Genomic DNA, 21,005 nt, shown 5'->3' with positions numbered 1-21,005 from the left:
TGCAGCACAGGAGTGTTTCACCTGCTTTATCAGTGGAACAACACACCCAAACAAAGTCATTGTTTTCTTTGGGAGGCGTTGGCGACGGTTGCAGGGCATCATCACAGCACATACACACAGAGAGACTTTCTGTTAGGAGAAAACCTGCAGAGCAACATGCTATCAGAGACGAACCCGCCCCAGGGAGCAGCGGAAATAAAGGCCGAAGCCTATATGAACTATAAACTACGTCAGGAATTCATCCCAACTTATTCTTTCTCACATTTACCACACGATTTCCTCAGGGATTAATAAAGTACTCAGATTCTGATTTAAAACCTTTTTAACCACAACCCACAGAGGCAGACACGTGGGGCCCTCTTAGCTCTGTTAATGTAATGGGAAACCACTGAAGTCTGTTCACGTGTTGTTGTCGTCACACAGTTTTGTCCTTTTTATGAGTAATTTCACGACATGCACAACTTAACCTTTAAGTGCCTTTCAAGGGTAACGTTGCCTGTTAATTATTTACCATTACTCCACCACAACGGGAAAAACCCAACAAAGATTAAGATTAGAGATCCCAGTGACAGGGCGCATGCACACAGGTTAATCTTGACCTCAGACTATTAGTGCTGAATATTATAGAAAAAACAAATACAAACGTCGGTATCATATCAAATTGATACGTGCTGGATCTATGTACTGACATTTTTGTCACTGAAGAAAAACGAGTCAAACATATTCTAGACAAACAAGATCCACCCAGAGTAATTATGTTACGCAGAAAGGTGAGAGGAATTTGGAAGTCCGCAAATCAGAAGTTGTTTCTCATAAAAGCATGACAAAATGTCAACGCGTGGGAGGAAGAGAAGAGAGACATGTGAACACATTTCTCAATGTCAAAGACAAGAAGAATAAACCATGTGGAGCAACTCATCAGTAAAAACATGACAGACTTCTACACTTTAGATTTAGTCTACAGTAATCGTTTGGTATTTAATCGACTCCGACTAAAAGAATTTAGATGGTTAAATCAGGAGTAAAACCAGTGAGTACGTCATGATTGGGCATGTTCCCAAAAGCAAGGAATGAGGGTGGTTAATTCCTTAGCACTGATTCACAGTTGGAGACTCATCGTCATTTCACAACACACACACACTGCAGTGTGGCTACTAGTAACCACAGAGCTTTGCAATGCCATGTGACCACCGAAACTGTAAACGCCTCCCTCAGTGAGGTCTCCGAGACACTGCTTCAAGTGGACTGTCAAGTCATACCCGATGGTAACCCACCCAAACTTCCAGTTATTTAAGTTTTTTATTATTATTATTATTCAGGAAATAATGAAGCTCTTCACATAAACAAGGAAGCAACATTTTAAAATGACACAGTACAGTTCCTCTTTTTTACTTGTTCAAACATCCCAACAAAAGGTGACACTTGGACTGATTTGTACAAATGTTGTCTCTGAACTCAATTAAATTAAATTCAGAAAGTGCTCACAGAGAATCAGCTGGATTGGTGGCAAGGATAATAGAGGAAGGACACAAAACAGGCCTCACAGACACAGATCCCAGGGGAGAGCCAGCTGTGTGGCCATTTTGCATTTGGATCTTCCTCTAGTTCGTCTCTGTGGTCATTCAGGATGTTCTAAATCTCATCATCATCTAATCATTTTTTTTACCTTATTCAATCTATAAGATGGAAAAAAAAAAACCCAAAGGAGAGTGGTCACCCATTTTGTGGTACCATATCTGTGCCTCACTTCACCATTATCCACGGCTGGCTTATTAGATTTCCTTTGAAATATTCAGTTCTAGCAGCAGGTTTACTGACAGCTGCTTTAATAATAATGTATACAAGCGTCCTCTTTGTTATGAAAAATACATAAAACATTGATAAAGCTCAACACTAATGCCACTCGGCTCTGTGCCTCTGGTCGGTGCTGAGTGCTGCAGTAATGCTTCCTGAGGGCTGGTCTGCAGTGGTTTCTGTGGCTGAGTGCTGTACAGAAAGACCTTAAAAGTTCCTTGAAGGACAAGGCGGAGTCGTGTTTGAGCAGATAGGTGGTGAAAGAGGATCTTTCTTTGATGTTTCTCAGCAGAGCACAATATGAAAACCAGCATTAAACGAGCTCCACAGAAAATAAGAGGCCTGCTCAACCCTCGCCACCATCATTAGGTAAACACATCACGTCCGCTGAGTGGCTGTAATTAAGTTGGGATCGATTTGACTTCAGTTCTGGGAATCTGAGAGAAGACCTGAAAATAACCACAGCAGGCTGCAGGAGGAAACCTTTCAAACAGGACGCACTGCTTGATGAGGATTACAAAATGCCAGAAGCTACATGCATGAGTTTATGACCGAATAATGTTTAAACCTGCGAGCAAACACACACACACACACACACACACACACGAGATGAACATGATAACATGCTTCTGCTTGTTCTGACTGGCTGTGCTCCAAAGACAATGACGTATCCGACTCGTCAGGCTGTAACGACAGAAATGACTTCATAACTGGGCCACTCGGCCAGACCAACACGTTCTTACTCCTTACGCGTAATATTTTACGCTAGGTGACAAATCGCCAACATTTTACGCTTTCGGATACCCAACACGTTCCTAAATGACGAGATTGTAAAAATGAGAAAACACAAGAACCGCTTGGACTCAATCTACACATGTTCGTTCATTTTCTTAAAAACGCTTTGGAAAACACAATTTTATGTCATTTCTGTGCTGGTTAAGGTTAAGAATAGGGCTGGAACGTGTATTACCACGGGACTGTCCTTCCACTGGATTTCACCCACAACCCGACGCGTACCATAAGAACGCGGAAGACAACCTTTGCGTTCCTCAGGAACACCGCGGGACGCAACAAAACCTCGGTATGGTACGCCCCGGGAGTGAGAACGGGCTGGCCAGACGGATACAAGTGCAGATCATGTACAGCATATGAAGCCAGCTTTATGAGCAGTGTTCATCATCTTACACCATAATCTAAAAACCCACAGATTTCACTGAAACTACGGTCTGCTGACACACCTGAAGTGACTCAGAAGACAATAAGACTTGCAGTCATTTATTTCACACAGTTTAATCTGCCTGATCTTCAAACTGATGATAAAATTAAATTGTCAACAGCCTTGGCTTTCATTGTCAAACAAAGACCAGTTTAAAAAATAAAAACATGGCTTAGCCATTGAAGTCACTGAAGAAGTTTTTTAGATCTGGATTCTCTCTGAAGGCCACCAGGTGGTGACAGCTGTGGTTTCAAAAAGACTTCGAGGCCTGAAAACGTTTATAGGAAACCTGAGTTTTTGACCAGACTTCTGTGAACAGTTTACTGCTGGGTTTATCTGCATGGTGATGCTGAAGAAAAAGTCTGTTTTGTAAATCTTGATCACGTCATGGTTGAAAAATTATGGTTATTTGTGCTGTTCTCATTGTCTAACAGCACAATTCGCTTGTTGGGGAAAAACTTCACAATTACATGTGAAGTCAGACTAAGATTTACGTTTCCAGCACACCAGCGTTTGTAGTTTTGGCTCTGACGGGGAAAACAAACTCTTGCCTTGCACAAATACGTGCTCTTAAAGTCTTTAAAGTTTTTAGTGGGAGCGGCAACTCAAATACTTCAGCTCCAAAGCTGATAAAGGCCTTCCATTGTTCCGCCTACAAAAAAAAGAGATAATGTATGTTTCCTGCCACCACCAGGTTGGTGTTGAGCAACAACAAAAATTACTCAGTCAAGCTACATGTTGGGCTCCTAGCAGCACAGAATCTGTGGGATGGAGCAAACATTGCTTAGAAAATATGCAAACAGTGCTTTTTAGAAAGACTTCAGTGAACCTCCAAAGACCTACACACAGCGATGTTTAAAAACAAACAAAAAAACAAAAACATCCAGGGAGCGCCATCATGCTGAATTGCTCAACTCAGGGGCGGAGGGGACAGCCATGCCCAGAAACTGAACAAATACCTGTTTGTGAAGCCAGAAAAATCTGATACAACCCGTTTTACTCAATTGATGGAAAAACAGAGGGAGGTCAGGACACACAAAGAATGCAGAAAAGGGAAAGACTGGGGGTTAAAGAGACCAAATTTAAGAAAAATCTTAATCAAGTTAGAAAAAGTAGAAATATATTGGAAATAAATAAATAGATAAATAATAACTTTAGTATTGAAAGTTGCATCACAGCTTCCTAAACCAGCATGCCACACCTACTGTGCCAGTTGTCAAACTGATTTAGGGACGAGGCCCAAATTAAACAAACTGAATGCTTCAAACACAAATCAAATAAAACCGGCAGGTTTGCAAACTTTTAAATCAGACTCAGTTGAAATCTGTTGAACAGCCTCAAAAACTCAGACGCCACCTGCAAACACCTGCCCAATCCATCACCTGTGAATAAACTGTAAGAACTCAAGTTGTCTTAAATACTCACCCAAAAAAGAAGGTTGAAGAAGAAGAGAAGGTATTTGATACACTTGTTAACAGCCATGGTTTTTCCCTCGATTCACGTCGACCGCCTGCTTCAGAGGACTCGAGCTTCCTGCACAGTGAACACACAGTCTGTCAGATCAGTAAACACACGAGCCTGCTCTACTGTTTCCACTCATTCAGGGTGTGTCCCTCACTGCACCCTCCTCCTCCTGCTTCCACATCTCCTCTCTCTTTTCCTCTTTTTTTTTTTTTTATATTTTCATTTTCCCTGCAGGATTCCCTCGTTTTTTCCCCCACCAGTTTACTATAATCAGATAAAATTAAGATCAACATATGGAAAGAGCTCATGTTTAAACTCACTGCTCCGCTGAGACGAGAATCTGAATGATACTTCAACAACTAGGATAAAGGAGGATAAACAAACTGTTTCACTTCATCTGTAAGTTCTGACTTCTGATAAGTCAACTGCTGTTGTATGGATAGATGTGTTCAAACATTCACATCCATCTGGATCAGTTTTATACTTGTAAAGCAGCATCAGATGATCTGAATGATCTTCTGCCCGACATCAGCAAAACCAGCAATATAAATCTGACCTTACCCAAGAAGAAGCCACTAAGCCAAAATTCCAGCAAGATTAATGGGATTCGTTTAAGCATGAGAAGGTTCTTTAGTCTTAAATAACCTGTAACAAAAGCCAGAAAATCCTGATTAGGTGGCTTTCAGTTGCAGGGATAATACAGTGGGTGTTTCTGATTCCAGCTGCAGGACTTTTTTTTTCTTTTTAGGTGGGTGGGTAAGGAAAGCGACAACCTAGCTTCTCTGGAGTTTCCACATTTTACCAAGCTTAGAGGCTGCTTGGTACATTTTCACTCAAACATAAACTCCTGAACCCTCACAAAGTCATTTCCCCATCAGCGGAGCCTGGTTTCAGGGTAAAATCAGATCACCAAACCACAATTTAGACCCCGGTTCTTTTATACATAGTTGAAGACAGCAGGCCACCACACTGAAAAGTAAAATTATTTCAGGTTCTTGTTTCATTTGTTTGTGTGCCCGAATTTGTGCATAGTGTTCCTCCTGGTTCCTCTATCACACATCTGACAATAAATGAGATCAAAGCAGCGAGCTGCAAATTACACCTCAGTGTAAACCAGCAGATGGCAGATTAATCATTCACATTACCTTCTGTTTCCGTTCTGTCATTTATTCACTCACTCACTCACTCAGGCCTCTCCCAGGTCCACTCTATTCCCCAGGCTTTCACTCCTCACCTGTTCCCAGTTTCCCAATCAGTGCACCTGCCTCCTTGTACCCGATTACCCCTCCAGGATTTCTCCAGTCACTGTTGGATTTTCTGTTCTACCCTAGTGAGTCTTTCCCTCTGGTTTTGACCTAACACCCACACACAGAGGTACAACTTATTTTCTCACTCATCTCAGAATCAGCCACCTTATGTGTCAGTAGATTATTACACATATTATCATCACAACTATTTTAACCTTTTAGTGTAATTTAAAAAGTCCAAATCATTCCCAGCTCACCTTTAATTTTCAGCACCTGTTTGGGCTTTTACCAAACATCAGGTTAAGTTAAAAGTAGAATGAAAACAAAAAAATGGAGACTTGGGATAAAACCGCCTCATGGTCACTGTTTCAGCAGTTAGAGAGGTGAGGCTGACATGGTTTGAACATGTGTTGATGAGGGATAGTAGATATACTTGGCAAAGGATGATGAGGATGAAGCTGTCAGGCAGGAGGAAAAAAGGAAGACCCCAGAAGAGGTTCATGCAGAGGGTAAGATTCTGGCAACAGGGTGAGATGGAGGCAGATGATCCGCGGTAGTGACCCCTAAAGGAAGCAGTGGAAAATGGAAGAAAACGATAAACTAATGGCCTCTCAGACTGGTATTAATTTCCAGCAGACAGTGTAAAAATTAACTAACTACAATCACTTTCGCTTTATATTACTATAATATAAACTACTATAACTATACATACTGAACCCCCCCCACACACACACAAAAATAAAGAATTTCCTCAATATATGCAAACAGATACTTTGCATATATTTGTATATACTGTTGGTGTTAGAATGAAAACACCAACAGTCGAAACATATTTAAAGTCTTTATCAAACCAGCTGATTCCTTTAGAAGAAGGGCATTCAATGTGTAGTGAATCATTAGCCTATTTTGATCTTATAGAGTATGAATGAATTAAATAAAAACTAAACATAGTTGTTGAGAAGTTCTGTCAGTAAAATGTGCTTTTAAGTCGCCATCTAACGGCAGCTGTATGAAAATACAGCAGAGTGAGTGCACACCTGTGTAACTGCAGCTTCCCCTTCACTGTCTGTGAGCTCACAGATACCCTCACACCGGTGAGGCAGCAGTCAGGCAGGTGTTTGACTGCTAACAGCCGTAGCATGTGTCTGGTCATTGTTTCTGAAGGTTCTGAGTATCAGGGGCTGATCTAGAAGGGTGGCATGGGGTAAGTGCCACCCCAAAATGATCTCTTACCATCCCAAGTGCCACCCTAGTTTTGCATATAACAGTGTTGTTTATTAAAATAAGATAGCATTAACACTTTGACCGTAGTTACAGTTAACAGTGAATATAAATGCTAAAACTGAATATATTGCATAGTGTAACCCCCCTCCACCATTAACAAATGGTTCAGCCCATCGCGCAGACCGGTTTTTTTTTTCTTCTTTTTTTCAGTAGTAAGCAATGCTTATGATTGTGCCAGAGCACATTCTGAACAACACCATGGGGATTTCAGAGTTCGCACAGGTGGTTGGATGTTACACTCTGGAAATGGAATGAAGGTGAGTGTTATTAACCCTCTGTGGTCCACGGACAAGCTGCACCTCCAAATCACATGACTGATGTAAGCTGACGCAGCAACAAGCTGCAGCCACGTTGACTCGGTTTTTCAGCTCATAGTGAAAGTTCGGACTTCAAAGTATACACTTTTTAAATTTTAATTACAAGCCAGTAATTAAAGTTATGAAGTTATGTTAAATATATATAAGCCATGCTTTTTTTCTAAACACAGTTTTGTGTGTGTGTGTGTGTGTGTGTGTGTGTGTGTGTGTGTGTTTATTTAAAGCGTTTTCTAAAGACGGCTCGAAAACAGTAAAGAAAAGAAAAAAAGGCACTTCTTTCCTATCGGTGGAAAAATGTACCATGTCGACCAAATTTTTTTTAAAGTCATGTAGGATTTGGTTGTTTCGGAAGAGGGAGGGGAGAGTTTTGGGAGTGACAGTAAAGGAGAGAGCCCGAGTGAGCGAGTGAGAGAGAGAGACAGTTTTTAGATGTGGGAGATTTGTGACGTTTAGTGTGAAGTTAGTATAGTTAGTCTGTCGTGTAGTCGCTGTTTTGTTTTGTGTGTCAGTGAGGGGACTAACGAATGTCCCCTGAGGGAATGTCACAAAAGCACACATTTTTAGATAAATAGTTGTATATTTTTACAAAATGTGTGCATAAGTTTTCAAAATTTACAATTTATATTTGCATTTCAAGTTATAAAAATAATAACTGACTCAACATGTCTGGGGGTTGTTTTTTTTACAGTAGAAAAATACTACCAGGATTTTAAATTTCCTGTGTGATTTCAGATCAGTAATACTAAGTATTTCAATGAAAAAACAACTAAATTTGGTGTGATAAGTCGTGAGGTTGAGCTGCAAAGAATGAAACCAAATAAGGCAAGGGGAAAAAATAAAATGAAAACAATTTGAGGGTGAAATACAAATGTAAAATCAAGTCGCCTCAACAATGGCCAGTTATATTTTGGACCTCAGTGGGTTAATCCAACAAATCATGAAAAATTAAGTGTAAATTTTTGTTCGTGACAGTGCAGATTTCTGACATTTTGTGTAATTTAAGTATGTAACAATTTGATTGTTTTCTAACAAAAAACAGTGAAACTGAAGTTGAACTTGTGTTTGTAAATGAACCGCCCCATGTTGTGTAGCTTTCTGGATTTTATACTTATTGGGCTACATATTTATTTATTATACAGGCTATACAGTACATAAAATCAAAACTCACATTTTTTATGTAACTAAAGTGTTTAATTATGTGGGCTACAGAAAATAATTGAATTAGACTATATTTTTAGAAAAAACGTGTATACTTGCTGCATTTGAATCATTTTAACCATATGTAAACACCTACATATGTGTTTGGGGGAAAAAAGGCTTTGATTTTGCCACCCTAAGAAAATTTCTCTAGATCCACCCCTGCTGAGGATTCTTTTAAAATAAAAAAAAATTACACGAGGGTTTGAGCTGTTACTAAGAAGGCATCAATGCTAAAACAAAAGACGTCAGTTTAGACTTGAATTAAAAGAATAGATGCTCATACAGGAGGAGATTGATATCTAAGTGTCAGGAACTGGAGTGAGAAGTGTCATTCAAAGAGAGCCACACAGTACAGAACAAGCCTGGCAGATGTAGGATGCAAAAAAAATTTAAAGACCCTGGAAAGAAAACAAGTGAGAGACATCTAAAGACTTCAGAGCAACTGCCCAGACACTCGTGAGGGAGTTAGCTAATGAAAACAATCACTCAGACTCTGCACAGGAATTAACTGTGAGGTCGCAGACCAAGAAAAACTCCACTTTTGCAGAAGAGACTAAAGTGTGCTAAGGACAACCTGGAGACAGATTATTCATGCTAGAAGTGAGTACGTTACTCAGATGAGCTCAAACTGGAGCTCTTTGGTCACAGAGACGCAGCTTATGTTGTTTTTAAAGAGAAAAGCGAGAGAAGTACAACCCGAAGTAGAGCGTCCCAACATTGAACCACGCTGGTGGGAATACTGTGAACGTTACTGGCTGACCTCCACAAAGCCCTCACTCCCACTGAAAATGTGTGAGGTGAACTGAAGACCAAGGTCCGTACCAGAAGGCCATTGAATCTGAAGGAACTGGAGAGATTCACGGGACATGTGCGACATGTTTCTGTGTGTAAAGAAAATAATGTGAGCATTTAAAATAAAACTGGGATGTTTGAAAAATCCTTGAACCGCTCTGGATCAGCTCTCCACTTCTTTGCCTTCTCGAGTCTCTGAGTCGTTGCTGGTTTTTCTCTGCCAGTTTTGTTTTTCCCATCATTTAGACAATGGTCTTCTGAACCCTCCATCCACCCTGACCTTCTCCCTTTTGCTGAAGGTCCGTCTAACTATTCTTCAAAGTTTGGCTGGAGATTATATACGTTGTCAAAAGAACTGGGGGTCATTTTAAGCTTTATTCTTTAATGAAATATTAAATGTTTCATTCTTTGTCTTCTCACTGAGTGTTTTCTTATTTTTAGGAAATATCTGCTGGATTTAGGTGTTCCCCATGTGCTCACATGCTGTCCTTCCTGTTCCTGCACTCTTATAGTGCAGTCTGGTCTGCCCGTACACGTCTTACACGTGGGGTGTAACAACCTGAGTTACCGTTTAAATGAAGCGCAGCTCATAGGACAGTCCGGAGTGATGTCATACTGACATTTTTCAGGCTGTGAATGTGACGTGTAAGAAGCAGGGAAGGAAAGCAAGCTGTGGTGACTTTCTCTGGGCACGTTGGAAGTGGTAAGAAGACTTAAATATTTAATGTAATGATTCATTTCAGTGGAGCATTAAAGAAAAATGTAAGGAACTGTAACATAATCTGGATTCTCTGAGACTCAGCATGTCAGGACTCGTCTCACAGAGCCCGACACAGATGATTGTCTTCTTTTCTTTAGAAGAAAACACCCAAACGTTTGCTCATTTACCTGATTTATACAGCAATTTTTCCTACATTTAGTGGAAATTTCAATCAAATTAGTCTATGCATGGCTGTAAATGTTCACTCGTGTGGAGTGAACAAAAACACACACAGCAGCACAGTGATTGACCCCTAAAACGAGAAAAGGACTAAAAACACTGAGTTTGCATCCGGTGATCTGGTGTCACTGCTGCGTTTGTTAAGAATCCAGAAGGCTATCAACACTGCAAAAGTTAAACTTAGGACATAATCAAAGCAAACTGAATCATTTTAGGTCTTAACTGCACTTTAATATTGCTCTAATATTTATTTAAAGTATGCGAGCAGACAAATTCACAAGAAGAAGCTTTTATCACAGCAGCGTAATGCTCATATTCATACAAGAATAACACAAACATCCCGTCTATTTCTGCTTTTTGGTTTATCAGGAAGCCACAATGACGTCTACTAAAGAAACTCTTTGGCGCACTCTTGAGCGTCTGACAGCTGAACAGTTCAAGAACTTTAAGTGGTTCCTGAAGGAGGGGGATATGGAAAACGGTTTTCCAGCCATCCCAGAGGCCCGACTGGAAGGAGCGGACAGGTTGGATACGATCGATCTGATGGTGCAAAAATACCGCTGTCCAGGAGCTGTGCAAGAAACCATGAATATCTTAAGGAAGATAAACAGAAATGATCTGGTTCAGGATTTGTCAAACCAGTCAAATGAAGGTAAAAATATGAAGAGCTGAAAAATAAAGGTTCACATTAGTTGCATGAATGATTGCATTTAATTCAGCTCGAGAAAAATCCTCAATAAAAAAGTTGTTTACAGCTTTTCCTGTTTTGGCTTGTTTTAGACCACAAGATCTCTGCAGCGCTCCCACGTGATGATGAGACAAGGAGGGCCAAACTGAGGGAGATGAAAGCCCAAATTGATCTGAGGATCAAGGAGAAGCAGATGAAGATCTGTGAAGTCAGACGCACAGCAGAGCTCAGCAGGAAGTCTGCAGAGCGACAGACCTCAGACAGCAGGAGGGCGTTTGAAGCGCTGGTGGCCTCTGTCCAGAGCAGTCTGGATAAAATCATCGGAGAGATTGATGAAAAGCAGAAAATGACACAGAAACAGGCTGAAGGATTAATCCAGCAGCTAGAGCAGGAAATCTCTGAGCTGACCAAGAGGAGCGCAGAGGTGGAGCAGCTTACCAAAGACCAACGTGACTTCCTGCCAAGCTTCTCGTTCACAAATGAGATGCTGACAGAAGCCAGGTTCCCCCAGCCATCTTACAAAGAAACTGTGACTCAGCTGAAGGAAAAACTCAGCAAAGACATGGAGATGTTTCTCGCTGTGACTGAGCTGAACAGGCTCCGGCAGTTTGCAGTGGATGTGACACTGGATCCAGACACAGCACATCCCAACCTCATCCTGTCTGAGGACGGGAAGCAAGTTCGCTGTGGTGACATAACACAAACTCTCCTAAACAACCCAGAAAGATTTGACCGTGCTATTAATGTTGTGGGAAATCAGAGCTTCTCTTCAGAAAGCTTTTACTATGAAGTTCAGGTTAAGGAGAAAACCTCCTGGGATTTAGGTGTCGTTAAAGAGTCAATAAATAGGAAGGGATCAATGTTTGTGAGCCCCAAGAACGGCTTCTGGATAATATGTTTAAGGGCAGGAGAGTACAAAGCCTCACGTGTCCATCTCAGTGTGGACTCTCAGCCAAAGAAAGTGGGAGTGTTTGTGGATTATGAGAATCATTCGGTCTCTTTTTATAATGCTGAATCCGCACAACTCATTCATTGCTACACTGACTGCTCCTTCAAAGAGAAACTCCGCCCTTTCTTCAGCCCCGGGACTCTTCATGGTGGCCAAAACTCCACTCCGCTCATCATCTGTCCTGTCTACGGCAACTGTCAGATCTGATCAATCATCCTTACAACTGCGTGTGACTCGTCATAGAGTCGTCAGCTTCTCCACCTTTATTTATTTATCACCCCTAAGTGGACATCTGAAAACAAAAGGTCTAGATGACTGTGACAGACTTATCACACCAAACCCTCAGCCAACATTTGAGTGGTTCACTGTTAACCCGATGGGAGTGTATTTTATCATCAGTTTTACAGCCTTCAAACTTAGATTTGTGTGTTGTTAGTTGTGATCTTGTGGAAGGTGTCACAGAAGGGCCACAGTTTTACGCTCAGTACGGTGTTCCCTGACAGATTTATTCTTGGCATTCAGTTACATGGTTGAACAGGTAACTTTGGCCTGAGCTTATTTAAGACTATGCCGGTGAGCACTGCACATGAGGTTCGGTGTCATATTTTACTCTAAAAGTTCAGGGTTTGGTCTAAACTCTAGAGAAGAAAAACCTTCCCGCACAATCAGAGAGAGACTGGTTTTCAGCCTTCAGGGTCTTATTTAACACACAGACAGTCATTTTTCAAACATCTCCTCCCTCCAGCAGATCATGTTTTACTTGCATGTCGAGTGGGGGGATCCAAACTGCGACGGCAACCATTCTAACTTTGCATGCAGCTAGCAGGAGAAAAACTCATTTAAATGCAGGTGTGGTTTTTCTACATTTAGACTCTGTGGTCTCACAAAGGCGTGTCTTTCACCATCCGCGATCTCATACTTTCTAATGCCCTCTTTTTGCAAAATGGAGCAGACATGGTTTCAATTTTCCCACTGATAGTATCAAAGAATATAGAAACCTTTAAAATGGCACTACACTAGTTTAAATACATTATTACAGGAAATATCATGACTGTCCAGTTCATCCATAACATTTTTCTTCAGTGTCACCTTCTTGTTCCTCATGCTTATTCTGATGGTGTTTCATAGAGACATTTTTCCTAGTCCACTGTGCAATGCCACCACTCACTTAGTGGTTACTTTCATTTTTCTTTCTGTGTTTGAGCAGGGATGTCAGACTCCTTTTGTCATAAGCCACTTTGATGTTAAGTGAATCAGACCAGTGAAACTGACCTTTCTGTCAGTGTAACTACACAGTTACACCAACACATCTTAATATAAGGCAAAGAAGTGCCGTTTTAACTGTACACCTCAGTTTTTCTGCATGATAAAGAAATATTGCTGTTGGGTCATTCCATCTTCTGCTCGACAGGAGCAACAGAAAAAAGTCCTAAAATCTGAATGACCGTGGTCTAAAAAAAGACACACATATTTAACAAAATCATTCTGAAATCACATGAAAGTGGGTTGATGGATGACAAAAAGGTTTCTGAAGTTTCTCTGTGGTCATTATATACGGTAAAACTTTGGATGATAATATTTTTTTGTTCAAATCAGAGATGGTCAAACATAAAATTTTAACAAGTTTGCTGATTTAAGATGGAATAAATACATTTGTAAATTTACAGAAGATCTGGCAGCTCATTGTCCAGACTCTCCTGTAATTTCAAAAGTGAAGATTTTGTTAAAATTCAGATTTTTAATTTTTTAAATACAGATTTTTCTCTGATAAATGCTAAAAAAATCAACAACAGCAGTGTTCTGTCATTTCATTTGGAGTACAAATGGCAGTGGGTGAGGTCTTTATCAGTAGGGAAAAGCTGTGACCAGTAAAAGTTTAATCTGGCCCCCGGGCCTTATTTTTGACACACCTGGTGTAAATGATTTGTTTTCAAACATTTTTTTTCTTCTTCTTCAAGAAAGCCATCTTTACTGTTTACTAGAAAAGATCCACACTGAATTTTACTTTAATAAAGATGGATAATGTCATCAGTCTTTTTTTATGTCCCACATTAGCAGCACCCCCCCCCCCAAAAAAAAAAAATTGCTGCAGTTTCCCTTCGTATTTGAGTCCCTTTGTATTTCATTTTCATTTCAGTGACTGCGTTGATATGTTACCTGTATGCAAACTTCCTAAAGTAATAAAGACACGATGGGCAGCTGATTACAAAATAACTTAATCACCAGGACACATAAAACTGTACAGTAATAACAAAAACTACCTGCTTTGAGCTGGAGCAATAGATGATTCAATCAACAGGAACCAGCTGTGCTAACGAGCCTCTGTGCTGCACTTCCTGATGTAATGTTTCAGTAAACTGAGTAGCACTAAAATCAGAAAACACCAACCAGAGGATACAGCGTGGTTTCATCATTAGATGCCGGAAGCAGTACTGTTGGGTCTTGTGTATTGCAGTTAACCACCATGACTTACTGACACGTTTTCATGAAAACACCCTGCAGTCCTTGACGTCGGCCATTACTGGCCCACCAGCCCTGTGTGAGCTGAAGTGAAGCTCATTAGAAAGTTTAACACAATTATCTGAGACTTTATCTCTAAACTGACATTCAAGTCTCTGGTTTGTGTTTCAAACTGCAGACTTCAATCCTTTTTAGTCATTCAGCAGGGCTGCGTTTGCATTTTTGATTAAATCTGTTCTTACAGGATTTTGCAGTGCTGTGGAAAACTGAGTCCACAGTCAATGATTCAGTAGCTGTAGCAGTAACTACCTGCAGAAACTGTTTCCCTTTGTGACTCGTCTCACATCACTGTGAAGGAATTTTGGACCTCTTGTTCACAGCATTGCTCGAGGGTCCTGCAGCATTTCAGTCATTCTGTTGGAGATCAGCTGCTTTGCTTGGGGTTGTTCACCTGCTGCATGACCCAGTTTGAGTCAAGCTTCAACTGTTGAGCAGATGACTCACATTTTTGGTATTCAGTGCTGTGCAAAAGTCTTGAGCCACCCCTCATCTCTTGATAATTTGTGTCCGAGGAGCCAGACTTTCTACTGATTCCTTAAAGTGGTTTCGAGCAGTAGTTCTTCAGCTTTTTGAAGGTCTTTCAAAGCTTCTTTTGTCAGACATTAGCTGCCTTTCCAGTCCTTACACTGGACCATTTTAGAAGAATTATTTATTTTTGTTTGTTTAAGCCGCTTCACTCTGACCTGAGGTTCGCTGAATTATATATGAACTGGACTGAAAATCAGTGGCAGTAGGTCTGATGGAGTCATGAAAACATATTTGAAATTTTTGACTCACATTATTGTCAGTATGTATGGAGGAGGCCAGGAGGGAGGTCCAACAGTGAGTGTCTGCAGCCATGTGTTAAACATGGCGGAGGCTCTGCCATGACTTCTGGTACATCTTTCGCCACCTTACAATGAAGCGATTGCAGCCATTCCCCAACTGTGTGAATGGTACTCATAGCCATTGATCAGTAGTCTTTGATTAATGGACTTGTGCTACATCCATATGGACAGAATCAACCTTTTGGAATTTTCTTGTAAACTTTAACTAATGTGAAAATTAAATTACAAACTATTTCTTTCAAACACTCTGAAGGAAATGACACGTGATGAGCTGAAGACGTTCTAGTAGTTCTGAAGCAGGACGACACCGATGAAAATTTCTCAAAAAGAGCTGAGATGATTTTAAAGCTGATTTTAAATCTAAAGTTTTTATTCGAGCCTATAAAAGCTGAAGGTTTTTCACATTTCTGCTTGTCAAGAAGGAATCACGCAGCCCTTAGATAGAAGACAACACCAAACTTTTTAAGCTTATTAATAAACACACACAATGATTTAGTGCAGATGTTACGTTCCCCTAAAAGGGTCCAGGCGATGAAGGGGAAGTAACAAAAAGTGTCCGGGTCAGAAAAAGGAGACAGAGGCAAACTGGTTAAAGAGTTTTATTAAAGTTTCTATCAAATACTAACTAAAAGAGACGGTCAAGCCGCTATCACCATTTAAAGAAACAAAACAAAACTCAGGCGTTGGTCAATAAACTGAAGAGTAAGTCAAAAAAAAAGAGTTTAGTCACCAAACACTGGCAGGACTAAACAATCACCAAACGCAGCTCACTAGCAGTAAACAGCAAAAACACAGCTCACCAGCTGCAACCACTAACATGGCACTCTGGCCCAGAGCTCACCTTTCCCTGGGCTTAAATACCTTTAATTACTGATGTGAGTCAGCTGTGTAAAAGAGAAAGGTGGCACCTCAGGCAGAAGAGATTGTAGGACACGCCCACACAGGCACCTTCAGGAGGAGGCCTTGCTAGGGCTGTAACACAGACACAAAATAATCCTACAGATACTTTTGAGTCACTCAAAGGTCACTTTAAAAATCTACTCAGTCCCAGAAAACACACAGAGTTCACTAGTCCTGATTCAAGTATTTACAAAAGGTTGAAAAAGTAGAGGTTGTAAACATAAATGAACAAACACTGAATGTTTTTAATGACTTCATGTTGCATTAAAACAACAGCTGAACGTTAAGACTGACCATGTGTGTGCTCTGCTCTGTGTTAGGTCTGAAAACTCTGCAGACTTCAGTGATGGGACAGAAATCAGGTCTAACAAACTGCAGCACTCTTCATGGCTGTTTCCCTTCACTACTACTCACAGCGCTTCAGTTGTTCCACATTTTGCCGTATTTCACCTCAATATTTTCCAGACAATACTCCAAAATGACAACACGGAAAAAAGTCTGCGTGAGCGTCCTTTTTATTAAAAATAAAACATAAAAAATACGGTTTAAATACAACAAAATGTAGAAAAACTGAAGCTCTGTAAACACTTTCTGGATGAGTTGTATCTATATCTCATCATCTTGAACAAACACATCACCTGTGAGAGAAAACAGCCATGAAGAGTGCTGCAGTTCGCTGGACCTGCACAGAGTCTGTGTGGATGTGACAAATCATTCTTCTAAACTTTCCCCTGCATAAAGAGCTACTCTCTAAATTACACGTGATAGCTCAGAAACATTTTCACTTTTTAGCCTCTTCCAGCTTTGTTTCTCTCTGAAAAACAAGCTGCAGACTGCAGCACGAGCATCGAGTGATGCAGGGAGAATTTTGTTTATTTGGCGGGTAAACCTTGTCTCTGAAACTGTATTTTGAGCAGCCAGTGAAACAGAGCTCGGCTTTAGTACATTATTTTCTCTCGTGTACACAAACGGGCTCTGGAGCAGCGTTTGTTTATAAGTGAAGTCTCACAGCTCCTCCATCTCTCTCTGTCCACAAAGAGTTTTTACAACTTCTGCTTCGATGTTTTAAGTTCACGTCTGCCAACAAAAACGAAGCGGTCTCCATTTAACACCATCGAGTGTTGCTCACCAAAAAGTAATTTAATGATGCATATGAGTCACTTCCTGTCCTGTATTCATTGTTTAAGCCCAGCTTGTTGTTTAACACCAGGCTAGTTATCATTAACCAAAACGAGATGCAAAAAAATATTTTAATTAAATAAAAACTTGAGTTTTGCGAAAATAAAAGCATTTACATTAAAAATGAGAAAATAGAAAACTGTAAGTTTCACACTCTGAACTTGTTAAATTGACACAGCCAGTTTTCTATTCTTACACATCTACATGGATTGTGTGACAGTTTAAAAACCCAGCTGAGCTGTGGTTTAAGAACAGCGCCACCTTTTGTCCAGTAACAGCACGTGCGAGTTGTGTGACTAAAGTTCAATTCAGACGTCTGCAGGAAATTTATCCAAACATGTAACTGGAAACCCCTTTTATTTTGTTGAATTTTCTTTTAAAGTCAATTTTGACTTTTAAGTTGCTGCAGTTGTGTTGTACGCTCTTATTCCTTCAGTTTTCTTCTCTCATGTAAGATCAGGAACTGAAGAGCGAATCAAACTAAAAATATTAATAATTCGTCAGCCTTCTGTTGTTAACTCTGCTGCACAGATGGGCTGCTGAGGCGTACAGACGCCATGCTTCATCAAATTATTTGAACTGCAGACCTCAGTCTGAGGGTTTGTCTGCACACTCCATTCTGCCTCCTAAGATCATTAAACTGAGGAAGCAGGAAGATGTGATAGGAGCACCTGCTGACGCTAAAGCATGGAAAGCCTCATGCCTGACTGTGAAACCAGAAAGAGCCTTTTGCAGTTCTTTAAATGCAGCTGACACCAACCCTTTGACCTCTGAGGGAGGAAATAAAGATCAGATTGACTGCACTTCCCCAAAGATGAGGGAAGCCTTCAATGAGAATCAGTCAATGATGAAGACGTGGAGGTCAGAGAGCATGTCACATCTGAAGCTCCAGCTTTTTGTATGGATCTTTAGCGAGTTCTTCACACATTTACACTCATTCATCCATCTGACTGGCTTTACTGGCTAAACCTTTGAGTCTATTGCTCTTAAAGAAGTCTGAAGCAAAAGGAAGATGAGCTGGCCTGATTCAGACATGACCTCTGGATTATCTGGCTGAACTCGACCTGTCCTCAGTCCAGAGTTTTCCCCCCCCCCCCATGCTTTTCTCCCACTGACTGGGATCCATAATTTCCAGTTTCAGTCATTTAGGATAAAATAAAGGGACAAACAACAGAAGGTTTTAATGTAAATTATATTTAATCTGCAAAGTGCTTCTCAAAAACACAATTCCAATGAAATAAATGTGCAGTTTATTCTACACATGAGATCCTGTCACATGACTGTGCGTCAAACCATAGGCCAGAACAAAAGCACACACAGTCTCAATGAATAAAATTAACACCAGAATCTCTTCTCTGAAATTAAAATAAAAAAAACTTAACTTTTAATTCAAAACAGACAAACATGTGAAACTGGACCAGTTCAGCTTTTGTACTTGGTGCTGAAGTGAGCGTTGACTTTGAGGATGGAGACGTAGAGCGTGAGGCTGACGAGGAAGAACTGCTGCTGCTCTTTCAGCCGGACCAGTTTCATCTTCACCTGCCCCTCAGAGCTGCGGTACACCATCAGGAAGTTGGTGCCGCTGTAGCCCAACGACTGCGACTTCTTCACCACGGAGATGGTAACCGGGGTGCTGACGCACCAGAAGGGTTTCTGGAACTCGTCCAGCAGGGTCAACGTCATGACACAGCAGTTCTGAAGACAGAGTCAGAGCGAGACGTCACGGCGCGCCAAGTTATTCACACTAACATCACACCACCTATCACACAACGACGTTAACACACGCAACACCACACTTTAATTGCAGCTTAAACTCAGACATCACATGTGTAAAACACGTCTGCACGAGTTCAAACATTTGGTTTCTTTGTCTGTACTGTGCAGAAGTCTTGAGCCAACCCTCATTTCTTTGTAATTTGGCATTATAAGGTTTTTCCGTTGTTAGGGCAATTCACACCGACCTGTGAATCATTCAAGCTCACAGGATGAAGCTGTATTGTGTCTACATCCAACTCAGCAAGGAAACCATTTTAGCCAAACACACAACACAAACTGACATAAAACTGTATTTTTGCACCAAGGTGATTCCCAGAGAGCTGTTAGCCAAAAAATGTCTTTCAGCATGATTTGCAGTGAGTTTCTAAAAAAATAAAATAAAATAAAGAGCAAACTGGACAAATGGAAGATAAAGCCTTAAAAAATAAATAAATAAAAAATACACACTGGCATTTTAAAATCCTATGTCACCTTGTTGAGAGGTAGCTTGAGACCTCTGCACAGCACTATAAATCTCTGAGTCATGTGTGTCAGACGGCTGTACCTCTACCGAGCCTTCCAGCTTCTCCCACTTCCAGGGCACACGGATGCTTCCAGACAGTGATCGGTGCTGGGACACATTAGTCCTGCTGATGACCTTCATTTCAGCAAGTCCCTGTTGAACTGACCACAGGCCAGAGAGTGTTGGCGATTTAAAAATTTTCACTTACTCCTCAGTTTGTTGATTGTAGAGTTTCCATAATGTGAATCCACCAAGTGTGACCATCCGCGCTCCATGTGATAGGATGGAAGTTACCGATGTCGTTACATACGGTGGAAAAACAGCTGTTTAAAAAAAAAAAAAAAAACCACACCCACACACACACACCCACACACCCACACACACACCATGGCGCCCACCCCTAGTCTTTACCTGACATTATAAGAACAAGTCAATGTATAACTCAACGCAGCACAAATGTAAGGAAACAGAAATGAGTGTAAATCCTAAGATCAGAGTCTAAAGTGCAGTTTCTTGGCTCGTTTTAAATTAAAAAACAAACAAACAAACAAACAAAACAAAAAGTTACATCTGCTCTTTTGTGAAAGACTCCCTGCTTAACAGGGAATGTAATCTCATTACTCCGTGATTACTTGTGCTGCAGGAGAGCTGGCAAAAGTGTCCCGACATGATCTGGGTCCTGGTATTGTGCAGGACGAAGTGCAGAGTGTAGCCGTGGAGACCAAATTTAGGGTCACGGTCGTCCACGGGGGGCGGGTCCAAAGGTTCGGAATATGGGCTGCAGGAAGGGACAAATGAGCATTAACACAAAACTGAATATTAAACAAAGTTTCTCTTAAACTGATGACAGACGTACAAATCCGGCCCATTTATTGTTAATATTATTTGGCATCACAGGAAAGCCAGGCTACTGATGCTGGCCTCTGTTTTAAAGCAGGACCACTTCCTTAAACTTACCAGACTGGAGATCCCAGCAGAATCTTCTCCACCAGCTTGTGGAAGTGCAGGTTGATCATGATGAAGGCTATGTTGCCCCGACCCTACACACAGAATCTTCTTTTACTTTTATAATTCATTTTATTTAAAACTCCAGAGCCACAGAAACGTTTTGGTTCCTTTAAAGAGTTTTGTTAAATATTTACCCTCCAGAAGCCGATGACGACTCCCGGCGACAGACACGCAAGCCTGATCTGTCCGTCTTTGCCAGTGAGCTCATACGGATGGGTCCTCATATCCAGGTTTAAAATCAGAGAGCGCCAGGCCAGCCTGGAGGAGGAGGAGAGCACACCTGACCATCAAATTTAATTACTGACAGAATTCAAAAGGATGAATGAATTTGACAAATGACATAAAAGTATTAAAGGCCCAGAGTGAGGGCTTCATACTACCAGATAATTTTTTTTTTTTTTT

At 40.9% G+C, this 21,005-nt stretch overlaps 3 protein-coding genes across 6 annotated transcripts in view; 1 reads left to right on the top strand and 2 right to left on the bottom strand.

Annotated features, from left to right (window-relative positions):
- LOC102214725 (tetraspanin-8-like) overlaps nucleotides 1–5,727 on the bottom strand; it is a 12,080-nt gene extending 6,353 nt beyond the window's left edge. The window contains exons 1-2 of one of the 2 annotated variants that reach the window (XM_005742330.2): nucleotides 5,709–5,727; nucleotides 4,436–4,543 (exon numbers count right to left, since the gene is read on the bottom strand). In XM_005742330.2, the coding sequence (XP_005742387.1) occupies nucleotides 4,436–4,492 (57 nt within the window). In that variant the 5' untranslated portion in view covers nucleotides 4,493–4,543; nucleotides 5,709–5,727. Of the gene's footprint in view, nucleotides 1–4,435; nucleotides 4,544–5,619; nucleotides 5,674–5,708 lie in introns of those variants that run through there. The other variant, XM_005742329.2, reaches the window with a different exon arrangement.
- Nucleotides 5,728–7,175: 1,448 nt separating this feature from the next.
- On the top strand, nucleotides 7,176–13,615 carry LOC102214434 (pyrin-like). 2 transcript variants are annotated; one of them, XM_013913185.1, is made up of 4 exons: nucleotides 7,176–7,262; nucleotides 9,756–10,017; nucleotides 10,624–10,906; nucleotides 11,035–13,615. In XM_013913185.1, the coding sequence occupies exons 3-4, from the start codon at nucleotides 10,633–10,635 to the stop codon at nucleotides 12,096–12,098; spliced, it is 1,338 nt and encodes a 445-aa protein (XP_013768639.1). In that variant the 5' UTR covers nucleotides 7,176–7,262; nucleotides 9,756–10,017; nucleotides 10,624–10,632; the 3' UTR covers nucleotides 12,099–13,615. The 2 variants fall into 2 exon arrangements, with proteins under 2 accessions (XP_013768639.1, XP_005742385.1); XM_005742328.1 differs by lacking the exon at nucleotides 9,756–10,017.
- A 4,885-nt stretch (nucleotides 13,616–18,500) lies between these two features.
- LOC102214158 (F-box only protein 15-like) overlaps nucleotides 18,501–21,005 on the bottom strand; it is an 8,600-nt gene continuing 6,095 nt past the window's right edge. For both annotated transcript variants that reach the window (XM_005742327.2, XM_013913184.1), the window contains exons 6-10: nucleotides 20,738–20,861; nucleotides 20,553–20,635; nucleotides 20,228–20,373; nucleotides 19,638–19,756; nucleotides 18,501–19,012 (exon numbers count right to left, since the gene is read on the bottom strand). In XM_005742327.2, the coding sequence (XP_005742384.1) occupies nucleotides 18,740–19,012; nucleotides 19,638–19,756; nucleotides 20,228–20,373; nucleotides 20,553–20,635; nucleotides 20,738–20,861 (745 nt within the window). In that variant the 3' untranslated portion in view covers nucleotides 18,501–18,739. The remainder of the gene's footprint in view (nucleotides 19,013–19,637; nucleotides 19,757–20,227; nucleotides 20,374–20,552; nucleotides 20,636–20,737; nucleotides 20,862–21,005) is intronic.

This window comes from Pundamilia nyererei, unplaced genomic scaffold (genome assembly GCF_000239375.1).
Source record: "Pundamilia nyererei isolate P.nyererei 1_Seehausen unplaced genomic scaffold, PunNye1.0 scaffold00119, whole genome shotgun sequence".
Classification (NCBI taxonomy): Eukaryota; Metazoa; Chordata; class Actinopteri; order Cichliformes; family Cichlidae; genus Pundamilia; species Pundamilia nyererei.
This window is presented reverse-complemented; position numbering and strand designations above follow the sequence as displayed.